This window comes from Scomber scombrus, chromosome 20, assembly GCF_963691925.1.
Source record: "Scomber scombrus chromosome 20, fScoSco1.1, whole genome shotgun sequence".
Taxonomy (NCBI): Eukaryota; Metazoa; Chordata; class Actinopteri; order Scombriformes; family Scombridae; genus Scomber; species Scomber scombrus.
Window position 1 is genome coordinate 2922167 of NC_084989.1, and position 23214 is coordinate 2945380.

Below are 23214 nucleotides of genomic sequence, written 5' to 3' on the forward strand. Positions count from 1 at the left end.
TGTGTCAGGACTGCACTGAAAGCTGAGCTCAAATCAACACAAACTAAATTACCTGTGGTACTTACCAGAGTCTGATCTTAACGTCGATTATTTAGAACTGTGTGTGTTTCTGTAGTATATAAGAGAATACAATCCTCTGGAGATGGAAGTCTCTCCAACTGATCCATTACTGAACATAAACATTATTAACTACTGTGTCACAATTTCATCTAATCTTTTTTTTGAGAACAATAAATATCATAAATCGTCTTTAATGCATTTGAAATTAACCCCAACATCCTTATCCAAAATAAGCCCACAATCACCACTTTGTATCATTGATGGACGCAGTTCTCGCAATATCTCAGTGGGATTAATTTGAATAATTACTGTTGTCATACTGCAGAATGTCTCGCCATGGCATAATCCTTGCTGATCCCTGCATAGTGTTTTGATGTTCAACTTACCAGTGTTGTAGTAAAAAGTTCATTACAAAAGACAAACTTGGGGTTATACAATAAAGGAAATGTATATACTTTATTATGTTTTCATATCTTAAAGTCTAAGGCTGGCAGTTTTCTAGATTTTTTTCTTGTGGTCAACAAATCTCATATTTGGAGCCAAACCAACAATCCCACTTACAAGTGCGTGCATCCAAAGCCTGATATATCTTATTCCTCTGTACTGTAAACCTCAGCTTTTTCCCAAAAACTATTAAAAACACATCAATGAGTCACACTGCTGCACTCTCTGACACGTTCCTTCACCCTGAAGAGTGTGGTTACTTCATTTTGTTTAGAAATGGCTCCAAACAGTAACACGTATTTCTGTCTACAGAGCTTCACTAGCTTGTGGTGCTACATATCACAACCTCTTGACTTTGTTCTGAAGTTCTTTGAGAAATGTATAATGTAGGACAAAGTCAAGAGGTTGTGTTATGTAGCGCAGTAAGCTAGTGAAGCTCTGTAAACAGGACTTTTCAGCTCATACTCAGTGGCAGGTTATTGCTATTTTTACTCTTTGGAGTCGTTTCTAAACAGGCTAAAGTAAACCTGTCTTCGTGGATACTGAGGAATAAGATCTGTCAGGCTTTGGAGACACACACATTACTTCACCAGCCTTAACCTGTGGTCTCATGGTCATTACAATATATAGACCCAAGTGTGAGTGGATATCCTGAGACCATTAACTATAAAACCATCTATCTCTCAAAGTAATATCTTTGAAAGAAAAAAGGAGAGGAGCAGGAAGTGATAAATGTAGTGTAGTGTCACTACAGTATATCGCACTACTCCGGGTCAAAGATGTGTTTTATACTGTACGTTCAGAAGTGCTCCTACATCCCAGCACCACTGCTCAGGAAGGTTGGTGACCTCACCCTGGTCATCGACGGCTGTCCCACCTCCCCATCTCCCAAAGTGCGGAACCTGGGCGTCATCCTGGACCCCACACTCTCATTCAGTTTCCACATCCAGAGCATCACCAAATCTGCCTTCTTTCACCTCCGTAACATTTCAAGACTCCAGCCGTCACTCACCGACTCAGTCACCGAAACCCTCATTCATGCATTTGTCACCTCCCGTCTGGACTACTGCAATGGTGTCCTGTCTGGGCTGCCCAACAAAGCCCTAGACAGATTGCAGTATGTCCAGAACTCAGCTGCCAGGGTGTTAACCCACACCAAGCCCTGGCAGCACATCACCCCCATCCTCAAGAAACTCCACTGGCTACCAATCAAACAACGCATCAGCTACAAAATCCTCCTCCTCCCCTACAAATCACTTCACTCACTGGCACCCAAGTACATCACTGACCTCCTCCACCCGTACACCCAGTCACGGTCCCTGCGCTCCACCAGCAAGGACTTACTCTCCACTCCCCGCACCAGTCTCAAGACCTTTGGTGACAGGGCTTTCTGTGCAATTGCCCCTACCCTTTGGAACACCCTGCCCCCTCCTTTCCGTTCCGCTACTTCTCTGACACAGTTCCAAAAGCACCTCAAAACACACCTCTTCTCTCTTGCCTACCCTCCCTAAACCCCCACCCTGCCCCTACCCCCCTACTCCCACTCTTGTAAAGCGACCTTGGGTATCTTGAAAGGCGCTATATAAATTGAAGTTATTATTATTATTATTATTATTACATATATAAGTGGCCTTCCATTATGTTTCTGCCATATCACAGTCCTATACATACATATAAAACAATAAATCTGTTCATATATGAAATAGGTGAAGAATCAGGAATCGAAGCAGCATGAAGGCTTCTACTGGTCGCATTAGTACACCCAGGGGCCCCCTAAGTACTTAAGTTCATGTCCCCCAAACAACTTCTATTTCATTCTGATTAGATAATGCTGCTGGCAGGTGGGAACCTTGCAATTCCTCATTATGTTTTGGACATACTTAATTTCTGACAGTGACCATAATGATCAACATCAAGAGAATGGGTCAAGCCTTGTGTTGTATATCTGTAGGGTCCAACAGTCATTGAGGGCCCCTTTCTGCTCAAGGGGCCACTGGGCACTTGTCCAGATTGCCCATATGGTAGATCCGGCCATGCTGCTGGTGCAGTAGGTTGGATAGAAAGAATAACTGACAGTTATATGTCCACAGTGTGTGTTTGTCACTGAAGTTACTGGAACATGTTTTTCTGCCTCAGCAGCATTTTACTCAGCATGAATCTGTTCTATATATGAATGAGGCCACTTTTGTCAGGAAAAAAAGACAAACATCACAACATAGATTACAGCAGCTGTATCTGTTTAATATTTTTTCCATAAATCAAACTTTGTGTGGTTAATGTGTGCTTCGTGTGCATAAGCTGGTGTCTACTCAGTCAAAAGATTGTGTATAAAATATGACGCATCACATATATATACACACACACACACACACACACACACACACACACATGGTCTGGTGGCCTAGTTAAGACACGCAGTATACCTTTATTGCATGTAATGCCCCTCTCCCTCCTCATGGTTCCTGTCCTCATCTATGCTGTCACCTGTCCAATAAAGGCAGATGATTGGTGATTGGTCCAGATTCAAACTGCTGGACTCAGTAGAAGTTATTAAGCACAATGAGCATACAGTTTATGAGGTAGCTTTATCAAGTTATAGTAATTCAATTCCTAGAAATCACAAGAGCTACCAGTCCTCCAGTCTGTTCCTTCTGTCACTTTTTCTCTCTGTCATCATCAGGTGGTGACAGCCATCATGGAATCGGGGAAGAATCTGTCAGCGGAGCAGAAGAAGACAGATCGCTGCCCTCTGCTCTTTGAATGGCACAAGAAGCAGTACATCGGTGCTGCTCATGGCCTGGCCGGAATCTTTTACATGCTCATGCAGGTGAGGGAGGGGGGGAGGGTGAATGAGTTCACACACCACAAAAACACTCACAATTGTACAGTGTTGTTATTTTTGGCTGATTACAGCTTGTGATAAATCTCTGGGTTTGTCACACACAGCCTCCCTCCCCCTTTGTCGTTACATGTAGACATGTCATGAGATTAATTTTCAGTGTTTTTGCTTTCATCATATTTTGGTTTCTTTTTATGTCTGAGAATCAAAATCAGGAATTGATTAGAGCTAAAATGAAGAAGCAGACTCAGAAACAGATTTTAAAATCTAAAATCAAAACGTAGACCGTGAAATCTAGCTGACATGATCACACAAATCCAGATATAATATAGTTGTAATACTGTGGTTGAGATGTCGAGACATGACAAGATCGTAGAAATAGAAAGTCCCTGCAGTAAGGAGGCAGTGAAGAGTGTACCATTGTCTCAGAGATACAGATCATCTTAGTTCTGCAGCTTAGAAAAACATTTCCATGCTAGTCTGGTTAATTGATATCTGATTGCTGATAGGGATAGCTTATAGAATAGTTCATGCATTTTTCTATGATGGAACCATTCGTTTAAGGCTGTTAAGATTTAGATAAAGTGATGCCTTAAGGTTCAGTTGCATCTGCTGCATCTGGAATAGCTGCTGAATGGAACAGCAGTATGACAGACATACTTTGGTTATATTTCAGAGTATAATTTCCTGTGTGACTGTAAGATCATTTTAACATAAAACATAAGTCGTCTCAACATCAACTCTTTCCTGCCATCTGCCAATAGACTGTTTAATGTGCTAAAGTAATGACTGGTGTATGTTAGGCTGTGTACCACGTAACCAGGTTTTTTAAATATCTTTTAGATACTGCAGGGCACTTTTTCTGGCACTTTTATTATTATTTATTAGATATATTTATGTTTGATCATCTAATTTTTGGTATTGTAGTCATTATTTTAGTTTAGTTTAGTTTAGTTTAGTTTATTAGGAGACCCATTAGCCAATGCGCTGGGTAACAGCTAGTCTTCCTGGGGTCCACTATTAACACAGAAAAAATACAATACAGTTATATAAACCCACAATATTATACAAAAATACAATACAACAAAAAAGATGAAAGAGTAGCAATATATGTTCAAAGCATACAGGAAAAAACATACTAGAAAGAGGAAAAAGAAATATAAAAGCACACAAATTTAGATCGTAAAAGAAAAGTTAAGAATACTGTAGAATGTCATCCCCCTATCAGTTCAGGATGACATGCATGGTAGTCTCTTAGCACATTATACCACCCTATAATAATCAAAAGTACAGCTAATCAACAATACTAACCATTCATCAGAAATGTACATCAAGGTGAAGAGACAACCTCAAAAACTCCTAAAACAGGTCCATATCCATACATATACACATGTAAGCATCTATACAGTCACACATAAACACTAATGTATAACATGTACATATGTAGTATATATCTATTGAAAATGCATGTCATTTTTAGGTAATGTAGTCATTATTTTAGTTTTTTTTCCTGTGGATAGTTACAGACGTAGCTGTCTTGACTCTGGATGTGGCTGCCCTAACCAAGTCATTTCCTCAGAAGGATCAATAAAGTATATATCAATCTAAAGCACAACCAATCATGTGACATTCTGAAAGTGCTTGCAGAGCTGTATTGGAGAGCAGTGAAATGAAGCAAGAGTTCTAAATTGCGCACTGCTACATTTAGATCTCAAAGCAGCCGTGTTGCCTGTACTAACATTACAGGATAAATGATTCACATGGTTTCAGTAAGCAGCAGGTTTGACTGTAACTTAAATCTCTAATTTTACCTCAAAGGATATTTTCTTATATTGCATATACAGCCAGAGGTTAGACACTCCTGGCTAATATTTCTTTCATTTATGATGATTATACCACTGTGTTAATGTTAAGATATATTAATGCTCAGCTGTTGGCCACATAGACCCTTAATTCTTAAAAAACTCTCCAGTGATTCAGCCTGACTGTTCGGTGAGTAAACCATCATTGGTAGTACACAGTCCAGCAAGAGTGATGAAGCAGTGGACCAGTGGTTTAATGATGGGTTCATGTAGAGTGTTTGGAGATGATAATTCTACAGTCAGACATTACATCACTGCTAATGGTGGCGTTATAAAACCAGTAAATCCGTTCAATTGACAGATTTGATCCAACTGCAACCTGCAAATGATGATGAAGTATATCTCATTCTGGTGATATTATTACAGCTATGAACTGAGTTCTGGTGATGTGCCTCGAAAAGATAAAAAAATACATGCAGTATTTAGGAAAATGTGAATTCATGCTTGAGAGAAGTGACGGCAACATCAGAGAGCAAGCAAATGAAGTGAAGTAGAAGAAAACAGAGGTAATAAATGATTTAATATGTGATTTTGCTCCCTGCACCTGCACCTGTGTTTTTATAGTTGCAGACATCGCAGACAAAGAGTGGTGCTGTACTTTAGGTGGAGCAGTGTGCACCGCGCTGATAAAGTAAAGTGCCACTTAGAGAAAAATCCAAATACTGGATGAGATTGAATGATTCTGTAATGTATTGAGGTCACTGAAATCAATCCACAGAGTCGACTGTGTTGTGTCTCTTGTTCCTGTTTACGGATGTTCTCATTAACACACTGAACTCCTACTTGCTGGAGAATGAATAATTCATTCAGTCTGAGTGAACCTGCCAGTCCTTCCAGACCAGTTAAATAATCTGCTTTGTTTTTCAAGTGTGTTAGACTGAATTCAGAACAGACTCAGCATTAGTAGTTATCATTATATCATTTTATAATGTTGCTGCAGTGTCTAAAGAGTCAAAGAAACCAAACAGGTCATTAGTAAAAAGAGAATTCTGCACTTGGAACTCACTCACACTTGACTGAATGGTAAAATAAATGAAATCCTTTTTCATGTTCTGTTAATTAACTGTCCAAACTTTGCTTTTGACTGTTTCTGCAGTTTGGGCAAACATTTTCTTCCTTGAAGTTAGCAGCACAAGATTACTTCTACTACAGTCTACTTCTACTTAGTTGTGAGAATCCTTCTTTGCAGGCATCAAGTCCACAACATGAGTAGCTGCATTAATTATCTGTCTTTGTTCTGTAGTTTTTTTCTTGTTGGTTAATTGGCCACAGACAAGGACAGATAGTTGAGACCCAGAACTGCTGCTGACAGTTTTTCTGCCTTTTTAAGAAAATTAGAGGGAGAAGGAACAAATGGGTCCTGACTCGAACCAGGGACATTGTGACACATCTTATCTTAAACCTCTACACCACCAGGATGCCCCATCTGTGTTAATGAGCTCTGACTCCCTTACCTCCCTTTCCTCACTGGAGATGCTGGAGTAGATTCTTGTGGATGAAGAAGACTCAATCAGACACAGGAGATTCTTCGTTTAGCTCCTTCCTTAGGCCTGTCACAATAATAACATTACCGTCTTATTGTACAATAACGTAATTATCATCATTATCATGTCTATCTATCGACTTGTTGTATGATACATGACATGACATAGATCTTTTTTTTTTCTTTTTTTTTTACCACACTTCACATTAGCAGCTAAGAGGCTATTCATGTCACATTGGCTAAGCAAGTAGTGTCCTCCATTCCTCACTGTGTACGTTCTGAGTGGAGACTGTAGAATAATTAAAGGTAAAAAACTAACCTAACCCATCCCCAACCATAATGATCTTCAAATGCGGTAATATCGTTTATCGAAATTATTTCTGAGACAATATATCGTCCAATAAAAAGTAGTTGTCATGACAGGACTAGTCATCCTGCACATGCTATCAGAAGTAACTGACAACAAATACTAGAAGTAAACATATTCTATAGATTACTTAGGTGTGAGATCTCACTACACATCTGATAGTAATACAAACTACCTCAAAGGAAAACACGCATGAGTCATGCTTATTGTCATCCTAGCTGGATACCTGACTTTCTGGCACTGCTTCCACTACCATATCATAAATAACCTGCAACAGATGGTGGAAGGTGTGACAAATAACAACCCATCAATCAATGCAAAATCATACTATCACTTACTCTATAAACAATTCCCCTGCTAGCAGCCATTATCCAGCTGCGGCTCTGTCGCAGGTGCTGGAGAGGATGCAGCATATAGCCAGCATTCTTATGCCCACCTGGACATGAGCAGACTATCTTAATGGAGCATCTCTTCCTGCTGCACTATCCATACAGCCTGGTCTATTTTTGCTGAGGCAGCAAAGTATAACATTGAATTGAGAATGTCTATAAATGCCTGTATTTATTGACAGTTTACATCAAACCCTGTGCCATACCTACACATAGTAAATATAGTTTTTCTTCATTATTTATTCTTATTTATTTCATATTCAGCAAAGTCTGTAGCAGAAGGATAATGGCAGCATTCCCTCTCTTGCTTCACATTCATTACAGTATTCAGGAAATATAAAATAAAGCATAAATAAAAGGATTCAAATACAACCACAAAGTATCTGTTATTAAAGTGCTGCAAACAGGTATTCAGTTTGCTGATGTAACGCAAAAAAATGCAGTAACCTAATAGCAAGACACTACCGTTTGAGACAGAGTTGACCAGTAATATTGAAACTGAACTCTCTCTCTCTCTCTCTCTCTCTCTCTCTCTCTCTCTCTCTCTCTCTCTCTCTCTCTCTCTCTCTCTCTCTCTCTCTCTCTCTCTCTCTCTCTCTCTCTCTCTCTCTCTCTCTCTCTCTCTCTCTCTCTCTCTCTCTCTCTCTCTCTCTCTCTCTCTCTCTCTCTCTCCCCCAGCCTGGAGCGAAGGTGCATGCAGACATGCTGTCAGAGCTGGTTCGTCCCAGCATCGACTACGTCCGCCATAAGAAGTTTCGTTCAGGCAACTTCCCGTCATCGCTGAGCAACGAGACCGACCGGCTGGTTCACTGGTGCCATGGAGCACCTGGCGTCATCCATATGCTCATCATGGCTCATAAGGTGAGACTGCTTCATACTTTGTACTGTGCAGCTCACATTAGTCAACACAGGGTGACAACAAGCAGCATCTGCCTGAAGTGACCAGACGTCAATGCTCTTACACATCCACCCTGTCCATCTCAAACACATGAACAACACTGACACCCGGTGGCCTGAATCTGCACTGCATCGACAATATATGCTGTTACATCTAGTTTTTAAAAAATGCAGTATTCAGCCATTTCTAAGAACACAACTTAAACATGTTTTTATTAAACACACACTTCAGTCTGTCACTGATGAAGTGACTGCAGGAAGAGAGAGATGTGAGCAGATTGGAACAAAGCTGGGACGTGAATACACAGTCCATGTGTCCCCTTCCAGATTAAACACCAGCTATCTTTCATTTCAGTACACACATACACACACATACTGCAGTAATGCATTGTCGGCTAATTTTTTCTCTTCTTGGCCCATTAGGGAGCCACTTGGCAGCTAATGTGCTGCTATTCTGGCGTTCTCATTCCTCTCGCTAATGCAGAGACTCTTTGGCAGCGCACAGAGAACAAAGCACAATGGGAGACACGATTGCTTATCACTGTCTCACTATTAACAGAACACACAACAAATCTTGCATTTGTTGTGGCAGGAGGAGCATCTGAAATGCTGCATTTATTTTGTCAGTGGACCGTTCAGGTCAGCTGGTGCAGCTGTCTGCATACTGCGCCCCATTTAGAGCTGCTGTGATTCTGTTTTTTAACCTTTCAACTGTGATTTCCTGTGAACAGGAGGTTACATGATAGGGTCAGTTTCAGAAAACACCTGGATATTCGTGAAATCATTGTTTGAGCCATGTTAATAGATATCTGTTTATTACAGAGAGAAGTGACAAACAGCAGTTTGTACTGGTGTCCTTCACACAGGTGAGGCTGGTAACAGAGAAATCTGTCGAAGGCTGCAAGGAACCACATCACTCTTGTTGCTATGCAACACAAAGCCTGTCAGCTTTATGACTAGTTTGCTCACCTTAAAAAACCTATATTTTTGCCTTTATGGGCAGAGTGTTTTTCCCTTTAGAGGCAGAGGAGGGGTTTCTGGCACAACTTCTCCTGCTTCCAAGGTGCACAGAGAAGAGAAAATAGTCTACAAAGCTCAAAGCTTTACAATACAGTAAAGTTGTTCTATATACTACAAATGTGGCTGGAGCTTTGACCTTTTCAGACATTTTTTCCTTTTGAAACAGGACAGTAAGCAGTTATTCTGATGTGTACACCAGAGAGCTGTGGTTGGACTTTTGGGCTAAGTTCAGCAGTGCAGGAGGACAGCAGCTCTGATGACGCACTGTCTAGAAGTTGACTGGCTGGAAGTTTAGTTGCTGGAAGTTGACTGGCTGGAAGTTGACTGGCTAGAAGTAGACTGGCTGGAAGTTGACTGGCTGGAAGTTGACTGGCTAGAAGTTGACTGGCTGGAAGTTTAGTTGCTGGAAGTTGACTGGCTGGAAGTTGACTGGCTAGAAGTTGACTGGCTGGAAGTTTAGTTGCTGGAAGTTGACTGGCTGGAAGTTGACTGGCTAGAAGTAGACTGGCTGGAAGTTTAGTTGCTGGAAGTTGACTGGCTGGAAGTTGACTGGCTGGAAGTTGACTGGCTGGAAGTTGACTGGCTGGTAGTTGACTGGCTAGAAGTTGACTGGTTGAAAGTTTACTGGCTGGAAGTTGAAGGATCTTTAAAGGTTCTTTGAAACAGTGAGTTGTTGACCATGCCTTGATGTTTCCACAGTAAACACTACATTAGTGAACATTCACTGCTATTTGCTGCTGCCCTCTGAGTTAAAATGAAGCCACACTGGGCCAAACAGGAGCTAATTATACTGGTACTGAGTCCCCTGAATTCTGCATCTCTTCACCTGCAGGAAGAGAAAAATAAAATGAAGAGAAACAGTCACTTCAGAGTTAGATTGACCAGTTTGTTTAATGACATCAGTTAGCTATAGTTACTATTAATCATGCCATATTGCTAACAATGATGTCTGTAAGTGAATACCAGCAGTCTGTAAGGTATGGTAGAGCTCTTTAGGATCAGGTATAGATGGGGGTGTTTTGAATGGGCAGCAACAGGGTGCACACATTTGTTTGTAAAATGCAGAACACAGCACGTTACGCCACGACTGGCAGATGCAGAGGCAATCGATTACTGTGTAGATTGCACAGACGGTAGAACATTCTTTAAAGATCCTTGGAAATGATAATGAAGATGATTGATGTGGTCGAAGCGGAAAAGGAGAAATGTGAAACAGAGGATGTGGCAAATTATGTTTTGATTTAATTATTTAGTCGACAAAATGTCAGAAATGGCCACACATATACCATAAGTCGACATTTCCTGGAGCCTAACACACTGTTTAGACACTTTAGACCTGCTCAATGTGAAAAGTGCCCTGAGATATCTTCTGCCAATTAGCACTAGTTGATGTCAATTAAATGACTGTAGACTGAAGTTTCTCTGTTCTCCTCCTCTACTGACACACTGTACAGCATCATATGAACCAAGCTTCTTTCTATATGTCATATTTGAGAGGTTGAGCTTGTGGAAGAGGAAGATGAGGACGAGGAACTTCGACACAAATTGTTCTCTCCACTTTACAAAGCAGCTCCGTGAACACGGCCATCTGCTTTTCATGGCCCAGCTTCCTGTCTGAAGGCAGCAGGGACATGGTGCTGCGGTGGGGTCGGCTGGCTTTTAATATCATATCTAATGAGACACACTGATGGATGTTCACACTGCCTCTCAGTTTGTCTCATCAGCTTCATACATGGCTGACAGGTCATGTCAGATCTGTTATGAAACGGAGCATCTCTCCTCTCTGGTCTGGATGTATTACCTGCTAATGAGTTGTGGGCATGTTGAAACGTCTTATTTCTGCTCTCCTGGGAAACATGCAACAACCTAAAGGCCTGCAGGAAAATGGTTTTCTATACTGTACAGCTTTTATGAGACTGAGGTTAAAGTTCTTACTGCTTGTTTCTGGATTATAGCTGATATTTTCTGCTTATAATTAATCTTTGAATTATAGAATTTAAAGCATGAAAATACAATTAATGATTGTTTCCCTGAGATGTTTTGTCAGGTCAGAGTAGAAAGACAGACATTTTAAAGCAGAGCAGTTGAATGCATTACAAACAATACAGCTCAGTACTGTTATTTTAGTAACAAAGTAAATTTAACTGGTAACGTTAATACAGACACACGTCTAGTAAAGCACAGCCAACATTTTGATAAATACTGACGCTTTATTGATCATGAAGTGTGGTAATTTCCTCTGGTCGGTGTGCGCCAAAATGCTAAAACCCACCCATGAACCGGCTGCACTGAACAACAACATATGGGGTCAGGTACTGAGTGAGCTGTCACTCAAAATCTCATTAGCCAATGGAGGCGCAGCCTTAAAGAACCCAACCATGCGAGAGGTTTGTGTCAGAAAGCAAAAAATGAGGGAGTGCAAAGGAGAGAGCTGGGAGAGCAACTGCAAAGCCATCAGTGAGAAAGACAAAGAGAGAACTGTAAACAAAAGGACATGTTGAGAAAATAGCAAAAGACCAATAGTTTACATGATTACACCGATCCTTTTTCTGCAAATTATACGTTTTTATTTTTGAGATGACTTTGTTTTTGCTTGGATGATTTTTATTCTCTCTCAGATTATTATTTTTAGTTTGATGTTTAAAAAGTTTTGATTGATCATACTGACACAAATCTGATTCCATACATCTGTGTCTTCCCAGGTGTTTAAAGAAGAGAAATACTTAAAGGAGGCTGCAGAGTGTGGTGAGGTGATCTGGCAGCGGGGGCTGCTCAGAAAAGGCTACGGTATCTGCCACGGCACCGCCGGCAACGGCTACGCCTTCCTTTCCCTGTACAAACTCACCCAGGAGAAGAAATACCTGTACCGCGCCTGCAAGGTAATCATCAAGATTAAAAAAAATCTTCTCTACTAAACATGTTACCTAAGGAGTAAAGTCTGAGGTTAAAAAGGAGGAATGCAGCTGCATGTGTTTTCGGCCAATATTTAATCAAGTAAATGAAAGTTGAATTAAAGTTATTGCCCTCTTCCAGTTTGCTGAGTGGTGTTTGGACTACGGGACCCACGGATGTCGCATTCCTGACAGACCCTACTCTCTTTTTGAAGGTACCAATTACTATCATTCAACTTCTCATCAGATTGACGTCAGAAAAACTACTTTGGCATTTTTCTTCCCTTCCTGGAATCACATCCTTTTTAATCGATACAATGGTAGGGTTGAGATTTGTGTAGTGAAAGGCCAATTATACAGCAGCCTGTGTGTGTGTTGAGTTAGAGTGGCCTTTCACTTAGCTGTTATGAAAGAATCAAGGACATGACCGGCGTCACAACAGAGCAGAAAAGCTCCTTTAAGTAGGAATGAAGCAGTGAGTGCACGCAAGCAGGAGGTCTAATCACAGCTTTTACACTCTGACAGGGAACATAAGCAGACTCACTCACACAGATACAAAACACCACTTATGTGCTGTTTTTTCAAAATAATCTTACTTCAATAAATACTGGAAGGAATTGCTCTCATATGAGCCACACGCAAATAGGAAGACTTATGTGTATTAAAACAGCATCAGTGTATGGTGTGTTTATGTTGGAATATGCAGACAGCCAACAGGTTTATTAACAAGAAGAAAGGGTGAAACTATAAAGAAAACCAAAATACAGTCTAAAGATGTGTAGGCTTCATTGTGCTTTTAATATAAACTGTGACAAGTAAAAATGAATGACAATAAAATCAACTGAAATAGCTTGAAATACATCAGTAAATATGGCCTGATAAATATGCACATACATACATGCATATAGACATATGACATCTTCACCAAAACACTTGAACTATATGTGTGTAAATAAAAAATTACATCACATACCATTGATGCAACCAAAAGCACAAGATGTATGCAGATGATGCTGATATATGGGTCAGTGACAAATAATAATCGGCAAGATGAGCAATTCAAAAATATTTTTAAAAGCAGCATCAGGTTTGTTAAAATGTACATTTAGTATTTTTGTTGGTTTTATATCATTTGAAATGACATTTGCACCATTTCTTTAAACCAAAAGTAAGAAAATGTCAAATGGTGTAACCACAAAAGAATGATAAATATTAAATATGTTATCCACCTACAGTGTATTTAAGTGGACTTGTACTAGAGGTGATATGTATCTTTCGAGCCGTGTTTTGTTAAATTACTTAATTTAAAAATAAATAAATAAATGGTTTCTGATCTCCATGCTTCCCCAGAGTAAATGTAATATTTAGAACAATTGTTTTCCATTTCCTTTATTTAATATAAAAGTTATAATGTAAGATCATGCCAAACTAGTTGATATGGTGTTTTATTGAGAATTTACTGTTTTTAAGCAAGTTGAATTATTTGGTACAAAGTTTTTATGGTTACACCACTTAGACATTTTTGCCATAATCATCTAATATATTCTCTCAAAATGGATTAAAAGCAGAAATTTGATGCTAGGTTATTTTCACATTTTAACCCCTTTTTAAATTTGACTAAACCACATGGACACAAAAAACTTAATTGACCCATATGCAGATGACCTGAAACACTGAATGAAGCCACGGCCTCACACACATTCATACACTGATGGCGGGGGTGCCAACCTGCTCATTAGGAGGAAACTAACATTCAAACACACATCACAAACTATGGGCGCAACCATCAGGAGCAATTTGGGGTTAAGTATCTTGCTCAAGGACATATCTACATGTGGACTGGAGGAGTCAGGAATCAAACCGCCCATCTTTTGTTTATTGGACAACCCACTCTACCTCCTGAGCCACTGCCACCCCATCCATCAAAAAATGTCCAAAAGCCAAAGATATTAAATTTGTCCCTGACAATTGACCAACCGCCTGCTTATGTGCTGATCTGTTAGTACAGTTAAATGAACTGATGATCAGGTGAGTGAACAGGAAACTACAAACTGAAATCTACAGCTGGAGGTAACAGATGTGTTTGTCCTCTCAGGTATGGCAGGGGCCATCCACTACCTGTCAGAGTTGGCCACACCTGAAACTTCCTGTTTCCCTGCCTTCGAGCTTTGACCTGCAGACTCAAGGGACTGAGGATGATGAAGGGGGAAGAAGGCCAGCTGTTTGGGAAGCTAAGATGAGCATTGACTTGAATGCTGGACACAGATGTATTAGTGATACAGCTTTCAACCTGAGCAAGTGTTGAGTGGACTGAACATGAAGATCAGTGATTGTTAAGTTTGATGGGATTGAAACCCTCTACAAAAAGATAAAGGGAATATTATTTTATGGACAAACATACAGGTTTGCACATGTTGATCCAGTGAAAATAAAAGCAGCAGGTGGACTGAAGAGCGAAGAGGACAGTGATGATGGATCTTTCTCTTTTTGAGGATGAACACTTACATCCATTTACACTGTCAAAACCTGCTGGTCTTTCTGAGCTCTGAGGGTCCCCTGTCATCGTCCTCCAGTGTGTTTGGGTAAAGACGTGGAGCCCCCCCCCATCCCACCCACCCTCACCACTTACAATTTATTGCCAGCTAGCTTGGACACAAAAGAACACACCCTGAGCCCTTAATATAAGAGAACATAGGCCAAGAAAAAGGGTGTGTGTATGTCTGTGTATGTCTGTGTGTGTGTGTGTGTGGGTGTGTGTGTGTGTGTGTGTGTGTGAAGTATTTCTATGCCTCTGCATGCTCACTGTAATTGGCTGTCGGTGCCTCATATCCTGTCCATGGTAGTGATTTCCTCCTTCTGTACTTGTAGATATTGCTGTTTCAATTCTTCAAATTACTGGTCACCTAATGGAAGGAAAAGGTTCATTAAGAAATAAAAAACTAAACTAAGTTAATGCTTGTTTGAAGATCAGTGGATGGACCAATATATCAGCTGTGAAGCTAAGATGCCATTGTCAAGCCAAAAAAACCAATATGCTATTCTCATTATAATAACTTGCTGAAAGAGAACGTTCATTAGTTTAAGGTGTGTATTAATACTGTGATCTATCAGTATGCATAAATGATACCTGTCATGCCTAATATATTAGTGTCACAACTGAAAGCTTCATTATTTTTAGATTATTAGATATTAAAAGATCCACATTGAAGTCATGCTTAAATAACACCATCAATTTTCCTCATCAAGGTGTGTTTCCAGGTGTTGGGAAGCACTACTGCATATGCCAGGCATGTCCAAACTATTCCATAAAGGCTCATGTGGCTGCAGGTTTTCATTCCAACCAAGCAGCAGCACACCAGACTCAACTCATTTTATCAACTGAGCTCAGTCTTCAGACAGTTGATTGGTCCAATCATGTGCTCTTGATTGGTTGGAACAAAACCCTGCAGGCACACAGCCTTCTATGGAAGAGTTTGGACATGCCTATTTGGAAAAAAAAGTAGTATAAAGCCATTTGTGTCTCCAGAGGGAGCTGTGTAAAATCTAAGGAAGTGTCTCAAGTGATGCCACGTCAGTCAGCATCCATCGGGGCTAAGACTACAAGTTTGAAAATGAAAGAGATCTGAGGGTGTGGAGTTAGGAAGAAGTGAGGTTAGCAGCTACAGGCTACATTAACCACTGCTAGCACATCACACCTGAATCCTTACAGTTGAAAGAATTCAGTCAGATTGCATTGTGGGTGATGCAGGCACCAGGTTTCCACAACTAGAGAGAATGTGTAGAATAGGCCTGTCACAATAATTCTCATCTTATCGTACAATAACGTAATTATCAACATCATCATGTCTATATATGGATTTATCATATGATACATGGACATGACCGTGATCATTATTTTGACCGCAGCTAAGATGCTATTCATGTCACATTGGCTAAACAAGTAGTGTCCTCCATTTATATATATTATCATTATATCAGTGGTATAAATTGATCTTCAAATGACAATAATATTGTTTATCACGATTATTTCCATCCTACAAAAGTAGTTATCATGACAGGTCTATATGTAGAAAAAAGAAGATAACTCCTTGATCCTTTCAAAAAAAATGTACACTGCTGGAGTGCAAAGCTAAATCAGTGGAGTACTCTTAAATATTAGAGAAGTCCTTCAGTACAAACTTTTATTGCTGAGTCATGAATTAGGGCTGTTGACATGGTTTCGTCCAATCAGAGGCAGAGCTATAATACTGTAGGATACTGAGAATCTACAGGATACAGCTGTGATACCAACAGAGAGCTCAGATTATATCCAGTTATCCCGACAGCACATGAATGCACATAAATGCCTAATTCTCTTTTCAGAGATCCCGTCATGAATGTCATTGCATGAGGATCATGTCACATGTTTTAAAAACACCTGAAAATGTGTGTTCATCTGTCAGGTTCATTGGTCCATTGTTCCTTGGTTCCATTGGTGGTGATTTGTATTCTGCTCCCCTGCAGTGAAGAGTCAGTGTTTTTTGACCTTGGTCCCAGTGTGTGTATATATTTGATTTTCCCTCTGCTTAACTGCTGTCAACATAAGAATGTGTGTTTGTTTTGCCTCATTAAACTCCCAGGCTTCAGTGATAAGTAAGATATCTTATTTATTCTTCTTACCTGTTTTGTTGCCTAGCTACTGCTTTACAAAGGTGAAGTGACAGAATTCATGCAAGGTTTGATATTGTTGGAAATAAAGAAATCCTGAATCCTGTACCACTGCTTTATTGTTGTTTGTTGTTCCCCACAATCATTACCTAATATATTCTGCTTCCTCAAAATACAGTCAAATATATTTATTTTGGATCATAAATGAGAAAAGTTGGGGGAAATTATTATAAATGTTATTATATTTCTTTCAATTCTAAGGGTAATAGGACACTTTAAGCATGAAGAGTTTTAATGTGCATTAGTTATGTCTTAAAGAGAAGTCATTTTGAGCTCAATAAATATATTCATCCACATAAACACAATAATAAGCTTTCATTCAAGACACATTTTGAGAGAAGGCAAATAATCAAACTATGCTCTCTGGAATCTTTGTACTCTTGGTTTTCATAATTCTCTCTGTCTCCCCCTTTTCCTCCCTAGTGACCCGTTATCCTTATTAGATATCAGACTGGAGACTAAACAGCCAATCAGAAACGACCTACTCCAATTCTCTAATTAGCTCTTACTGTGGCACGGTTAAGTTTTATGTTTGCTAAAATCTCTACAAAATACAATTATTATATGTGTGTAAAATATATATCCGTGCATAAAATGTGTCATTACAATGCTCAAGATTGTGATACAAATATAACTGACAGTGTAGATGTCTGGAGTGGGGTTTTTGTGTGAGTAAGGCTGAATGACTAAAAAAACATAATTGCGATTATTTTTGACTGATATTGCAATTGGGATTTGATTAATGATATTAGAGGGAATAATAAAATGTACATTCTCATTCTCATTGAAAAACCTATTAAAATGATGATGGAGTGATATATGTGTGGTCTGTACCAAACAAAGATGTTTTATTAAGTCTGTAGAATATGATGTGTAGGCCCGGACATCTCCTCAGCACCACGATACCTCATTTAAAATGGTATTTCTACACACGTTTTACCACTACTGCTGTGTTGGGTGCGAGGAGATTCTAACATGACAGTCATTATGTGTAGCCTCTCGTTTGCAAGCTCTTTTCATTCAGAATCATAAAAGCGTGAGGATGTCATTCAACTTGGGAGAAGAGGAGAAAGAGGCTCTGAAATCATCAGGTGCTGAGAGGAATGGAAGAAGACGCAGGGGGAAAGCACACAAGCTCCCACAGAGACGGAGACAGATGGAGACTTAAGATGGAGTTGAGGTAAAAGGCTGGATTAACCTGTATGCAGCAGTCCTCAGTATGAGATCTATGGCAATCCCACTGATTAGTAATACACCAGGTATGAAAGCCTGGGATAAAGATTGATTGGATTTAGGAAAAGATAAAAAACTGAAATTGTAAATGCCATCATGTTGTGTTGGATATTCTGTTTATTGCAATTAAAAAAATAGTGTTCTTCTGATCCAAACACTGCATGAGCTACTGCCCTGCATGTTTTAGATATCTCCTCACTCTAACACACCTGATTCTAATTATGAGCTTCTTATCAAACCCCTTGGTGAGCTTCAGCTGCTTGATAACAAGCTCATTATTAGAATCAGGTGTGTTAGAGTGAGGATATACCTAAAACATGCAGGGCAGTAGCTCTGCAGGAGCAGGGTTGGTGACCACTGCATTAGGCGTATGAAATAACATGAAGAGCAATAATATAACAGAGTATGAAACAAGAATGTAACAGAACAGAAGGGAGAAAAAGAAAAGAAAATGGAAAGACAGTGACCACAAAAACATAAAAAGAAAAGAAAACATCATTACCATGGAAACACAGGGAAGTCCAGTCACTTATTAACATCATGTTAAAAAAGGGTCCTGGATCAGATCAGGCATTTTATTCTAAACTGGGAATATTGGTTCACTTTAGTCTAAATTGAACAATATCAATATCAGTAATTGTGTGTAAATGTGTGTTCATGTCATTGTAATTATAAGTGTCTGTGTGAATCGTGTTCACATCAACATCCAAGTCAGAATTACTGCTGAAAGCTCTGATATATGTGATCTGGTACTTTATAATAAAGAATGGCCTGAAAACCTCACATCAGCCACTGAGGTGTTTTCAATATTCTGCACTATAATGTACATTATGTAGTCAAAAAAAGTCTATTTATTAATGTGATGTGAACAAACAACCTCAAGAAAAGGCAGCATCACATTTTATCAGAAGTGAACTTTATTTACATATTTTACATTATAGAATTGTCTTTTATTTTGAAAGCCGTTTGAAAGCCTCAGAGCAGATAAAAAGGAGAAGAGCAGAGGGTAACAGAGTTAAGATGTTTCACTAATCACACAATCCGTTGCATAGTTTGACATGTTCAAACAAATAGTGTGCTGTGTGTTCCAAATATCCAACAGCCAGAGAACATGGCCTGGTCTTATTCTGAAATCTGTTCCTGCGGGAGCTCAGACACCAGATTTGGACCTGAGGACAGGATTCTGAGTGGAATCTCCTCCAAAGTGAAATATGAGCAGAAACAGTGAAGACTGTCCTAACAGAGCGCAGATAGCCACTTTACAGTTGTAAAATTGAATTATTTTAATAGCAAACTATAACTAAAGGCCAGATTACTGTTCACTTACATTTGTAATGGATACTCATGGTCCTTACAAGATGAAGTGATACATTTTGGTAACTCTTTAACCCCCTCTTTACCCTGTCGAACCCCTTTTCCATCTTTAAAAAAAGGAAAGAATGTTTTCATCATTACTTTTATGGACACAAAGTCATAATAATGAGGCACCGAGTTAAAATGACCCTCTGCAGTGTCCTGAAATGATGATATGGTCACTTGAAATGACTCATAAATGATAAGACATAATTATAACCTCATGAAGAAAAGTGTTGACAGCCGTAGTAAAATATTCTCATTATTTTTGGCTCCCCGAATACACAGTTACATTAGTGATGTTACCATCTGCTGCTTTATGATAGAAGTGTGAAGTTCATCTTTTATGTGAATGAAACCTGCCCACAGAGTCCTCTCATACAGTACATCTCATCTCATGAACAGCTGGCACTCAGCAAGTTGAGATGATAGATTCATACAGTAGTTGTGCTGTTAAGAGTTTTCTGAATCCATCTTGGATTTAGGAGAGGAATATATAATATAACCCTGCTTGGTGCTTGTTGAGTGAGTGTATCTGTGAGTAGTGAGGATAAACTATACTAAGAGCTCTCCAAACCACTACATCATCTACATATTTATTGCAGCACAAAAGTCCATAACCAAAAAAAGCACAAGTTACTCCACTGGAGCAGTCATTGTGTTCTTCAATGAAATGACACACATCACTCTGTACATGCTGGAGCTCAAATGTCTTCTTTTTAATAAGTGTGGAGGCCGTGGCTCAAGATTCTCTTAACACACTGAGTAACCATGAAGAAACACATGGGAATAAATCAAATGAGACTGATGAGATATTTAGTTCAGATTTCTGTTTTTATATGAGTGATAGTTTATGGATTTCACTCTGGCTTCCGTGGGCTTTTCCAACAGACTTCTAGCAGGGAATTTGATTTCTTCTGGAACAAAAATAGTCATTCTGTATGACCTCTTATAACCTGATCTGTAGTATGTTTCCCTGGTCTTGGACATTTAGTCACAGATGTGCTTATAGTGTTACTGGACACACTCTGGTTGGAAATCTTCTTAGTGACTCTAAAGCTGGAAAAACCATCAGCTGATTTATTTTCCACAAACAAGGATCTTCCTCTTGAGTCCATACAAACAATAGCTGTGTCCCAAATCCATCCTACATACTCATTATACACAGGAAGTTGTCTGAGTACACTGTTTTAGCACTTAGTATTTTTTGGTTGCCATTTTTGGTCAACTTTTCCCTTAAGTCCCTTTATTTGGCACTTATAAACAATTAATAAATGGTTTATAACACACTATGATGTAGTTGTAAGCAAATATAAGTGTTAAATCAACAACTATAAATGTAATACTGTTAATATTTGACTAACACTTAAAATTGACCTTATATCTGCTTATAACAAGTGTTTCTATAGTGCTTATAAATACTAGTAAAGAGAGTAAAGTGTTCTTTCTGTAGCTTTCCAACCACCATGAATAGTTAGTTCTCATTACTTTCAGCTTTGAGCTCCTCCATTCCCTTCATTTGTGTTACAAACTTAAGCGTATTAAGCCATGCTGTCTGGTTTGAGTTTAACTCATTTTGTCACTTTTCCGTATTAAATCCTGCTTACATTTAGTGTGGAGGAAGGATTTGTGACACGCTGCATGTGACATCATAGATACTGGAGTGCTGCTCATTATGCCCCTGGTGGGCAGCAGCTATACTGCACCAATACTACTAAATAAACTGTAACATTATTCGTGTATCTTTGTATTTTTAACATTTTTTTCCGGTAACGCATTTTACGATGATGAGGATCCGAGTCACTGGTAGAACTATCAGCCTGCCCTGACAAAATAACCCTTGATGATGTCATTGTCACTGTCACACATCTATAACAGAAAGCTTGTGTTACAAACGTGGGCTGAAGCCAAACGTACACTCTCTTGTCTGAGGGCAACGGGCTGCAATGAATCAAAATTCCCTGAACCTCTAACTCATTTCAAAGTTTTTCTGAATGGTTCTTAATGATTTTTGCAATTTTTGCGTGATATGTGCATGTCTGCTGCTTTACACAGTTCAGTGAGATTTTCCCTTCACATAAACTGCCAAACACTGTGAACATTAGTCTATATTCACATAAATCCTCAACCAAGGACCTTCACATTGTAAATGGACAAAAAACAAACTTTGCCCGTCTAGTTTAGCAGATTATAATAAACAAAATAAACATTATTAAGCGTCTAGGCCTGTTATTCTGTGTGCAAACCTCACTACATCCATTGACGTATACAACATACTAACAAAAAAAGCAAATGTCATCAAAATTAAACATTTTGTAGCCTATTTTTTTAAATTTTCACTTCCATATTGCGGCAGGATTATGGATAATTGTCCAAGTTAAATATGCAATGCATCCCAAGCAGCCAGTCTGGAAGTCTACAGAGTCCACTTGAGGCCCCTTGTGGACTTCCTGTGGACCCTCACACTTCCTGGGGACACGCCAGCAAAGTCAATAAGTCTAAGTCCGGACATTTGGATTCAGCCATAGTCATGAAATCTGAAAGACATTTACTAGGTAGGGAGAGTCTGTAGTGTTGCATTATGGGATGTGTAGTTTTTTGGAGCTTCGCTATTAAAAGTCAAGATATCTCAGCCTCTACTGCTTCAAATGTAATTATTCTTTCTTCCAGCTGATTCTTGTGACTCCTCCAACTTTATAGAAGAATAACACTAGAAATATGGAGTAACCCTTTTAAACTGTTTAAAGTCAGGCATAAAGAGTGAGGGCAGAAGAAGTTCATGTTTTCTAGTGATGACAGGTTCTCTGCTGCCTTTTATTTCCTCTTTTCTACAGAAAGGATGGAAGTCCTGCTGAGAACATTTAGCTGTTTTAAATTCAGCAGACAGTGCAGGAAGGTGACTTTATCTCTCGCTCTCATACAAAAGAATTTACCACACTGATTTCAGTGAATTATTTAAAACCAAGGAACAAAGGTGTGTGTGTGTGTGTGTGTGTGTGTGTGTGTGTGTGTGTCTGTGTGTGTGTGTGTGTGTGTGTGTGTGTGTGTGCGTGTGTGTGTGTGCGTGTGTGTGCGCGCGCATAATTCACTTGGTTCTTATCATAAAAATATTCACTGAAATTCACCTTCAAGCAGAGGTGACAGACACACACACACACACATGCAAATAATTACACCATAAATCAAATTATTTTACTGACCAATAAGCAGCCAACGTTTATCATTAAATAAGATTAAATTAAATTCATTAAGTGTTTTTTTATAATTTACATGATGTCCTGATTAAGTCATGACCTTAGACTGTATCTTTAAACAATTTATCCTTTAAAAACACTCCCTGACTTTGTAATAGCACCCAGAACACCCATTCTCCTAAATGATGCATATTAAAGGTGCAACATTACACTCATTTGAAACCCAAAGGTGATGTTGTGGTTATTTTTCTACTGCAGTAATTCTTCTTGGAGTAATAAACTCTGACATGCATCGTCTCAATGTAGCAAATGTGAATAAACAGCCAATCAGAATGCTTGCTGCAAACAACATTGACTTGATGGACAACTTTTACATCCAATAAAGCTCTTTTTTTCAGTTTGAAAATGATATATGACATGACTGATAGGTCGGTTTGTTCACTACCCGTGAGTCACGATGTGATTAGCCTAGCTT

General features: G+C 39.2%; 1 protein-coding gene across 1 annotated transcript in view; it reads left to right on the top strand.

Annotated features, from left to right (window-relative positions):
- Nucleotides 1-14995, top strand: part of lancl2 (LanC lantibiotic synthetase component C-like 2 (bacterial)) — a 32003-nt gene extending 17008 nt beyond the window's left edge. Inside the window, exons 5-9 of the mRNA XM_062441583.1 lie at nt 3185-3331; nt 8123-8305; nt 12064-12240; nt 12395-12467; nt 14348-14995. Coding sequence (XP_062297567.1) covers nt 3185-3331; nt 8123-8305; nt 12064-12240; nt 12395-12467; nt 14348-14424 — 657 coding nt within the window. The 3' untranslated portion in view covers nt 14425-14995. The remainder of the gene's footprint in view (nt 1-3184; nt 3332-8122; nt 8306-12063; nt 12241-12394; nt 12468-14347) is intronic.
- Nucleotides 14996-23214: the final 8219 nt, after the last annotated feature.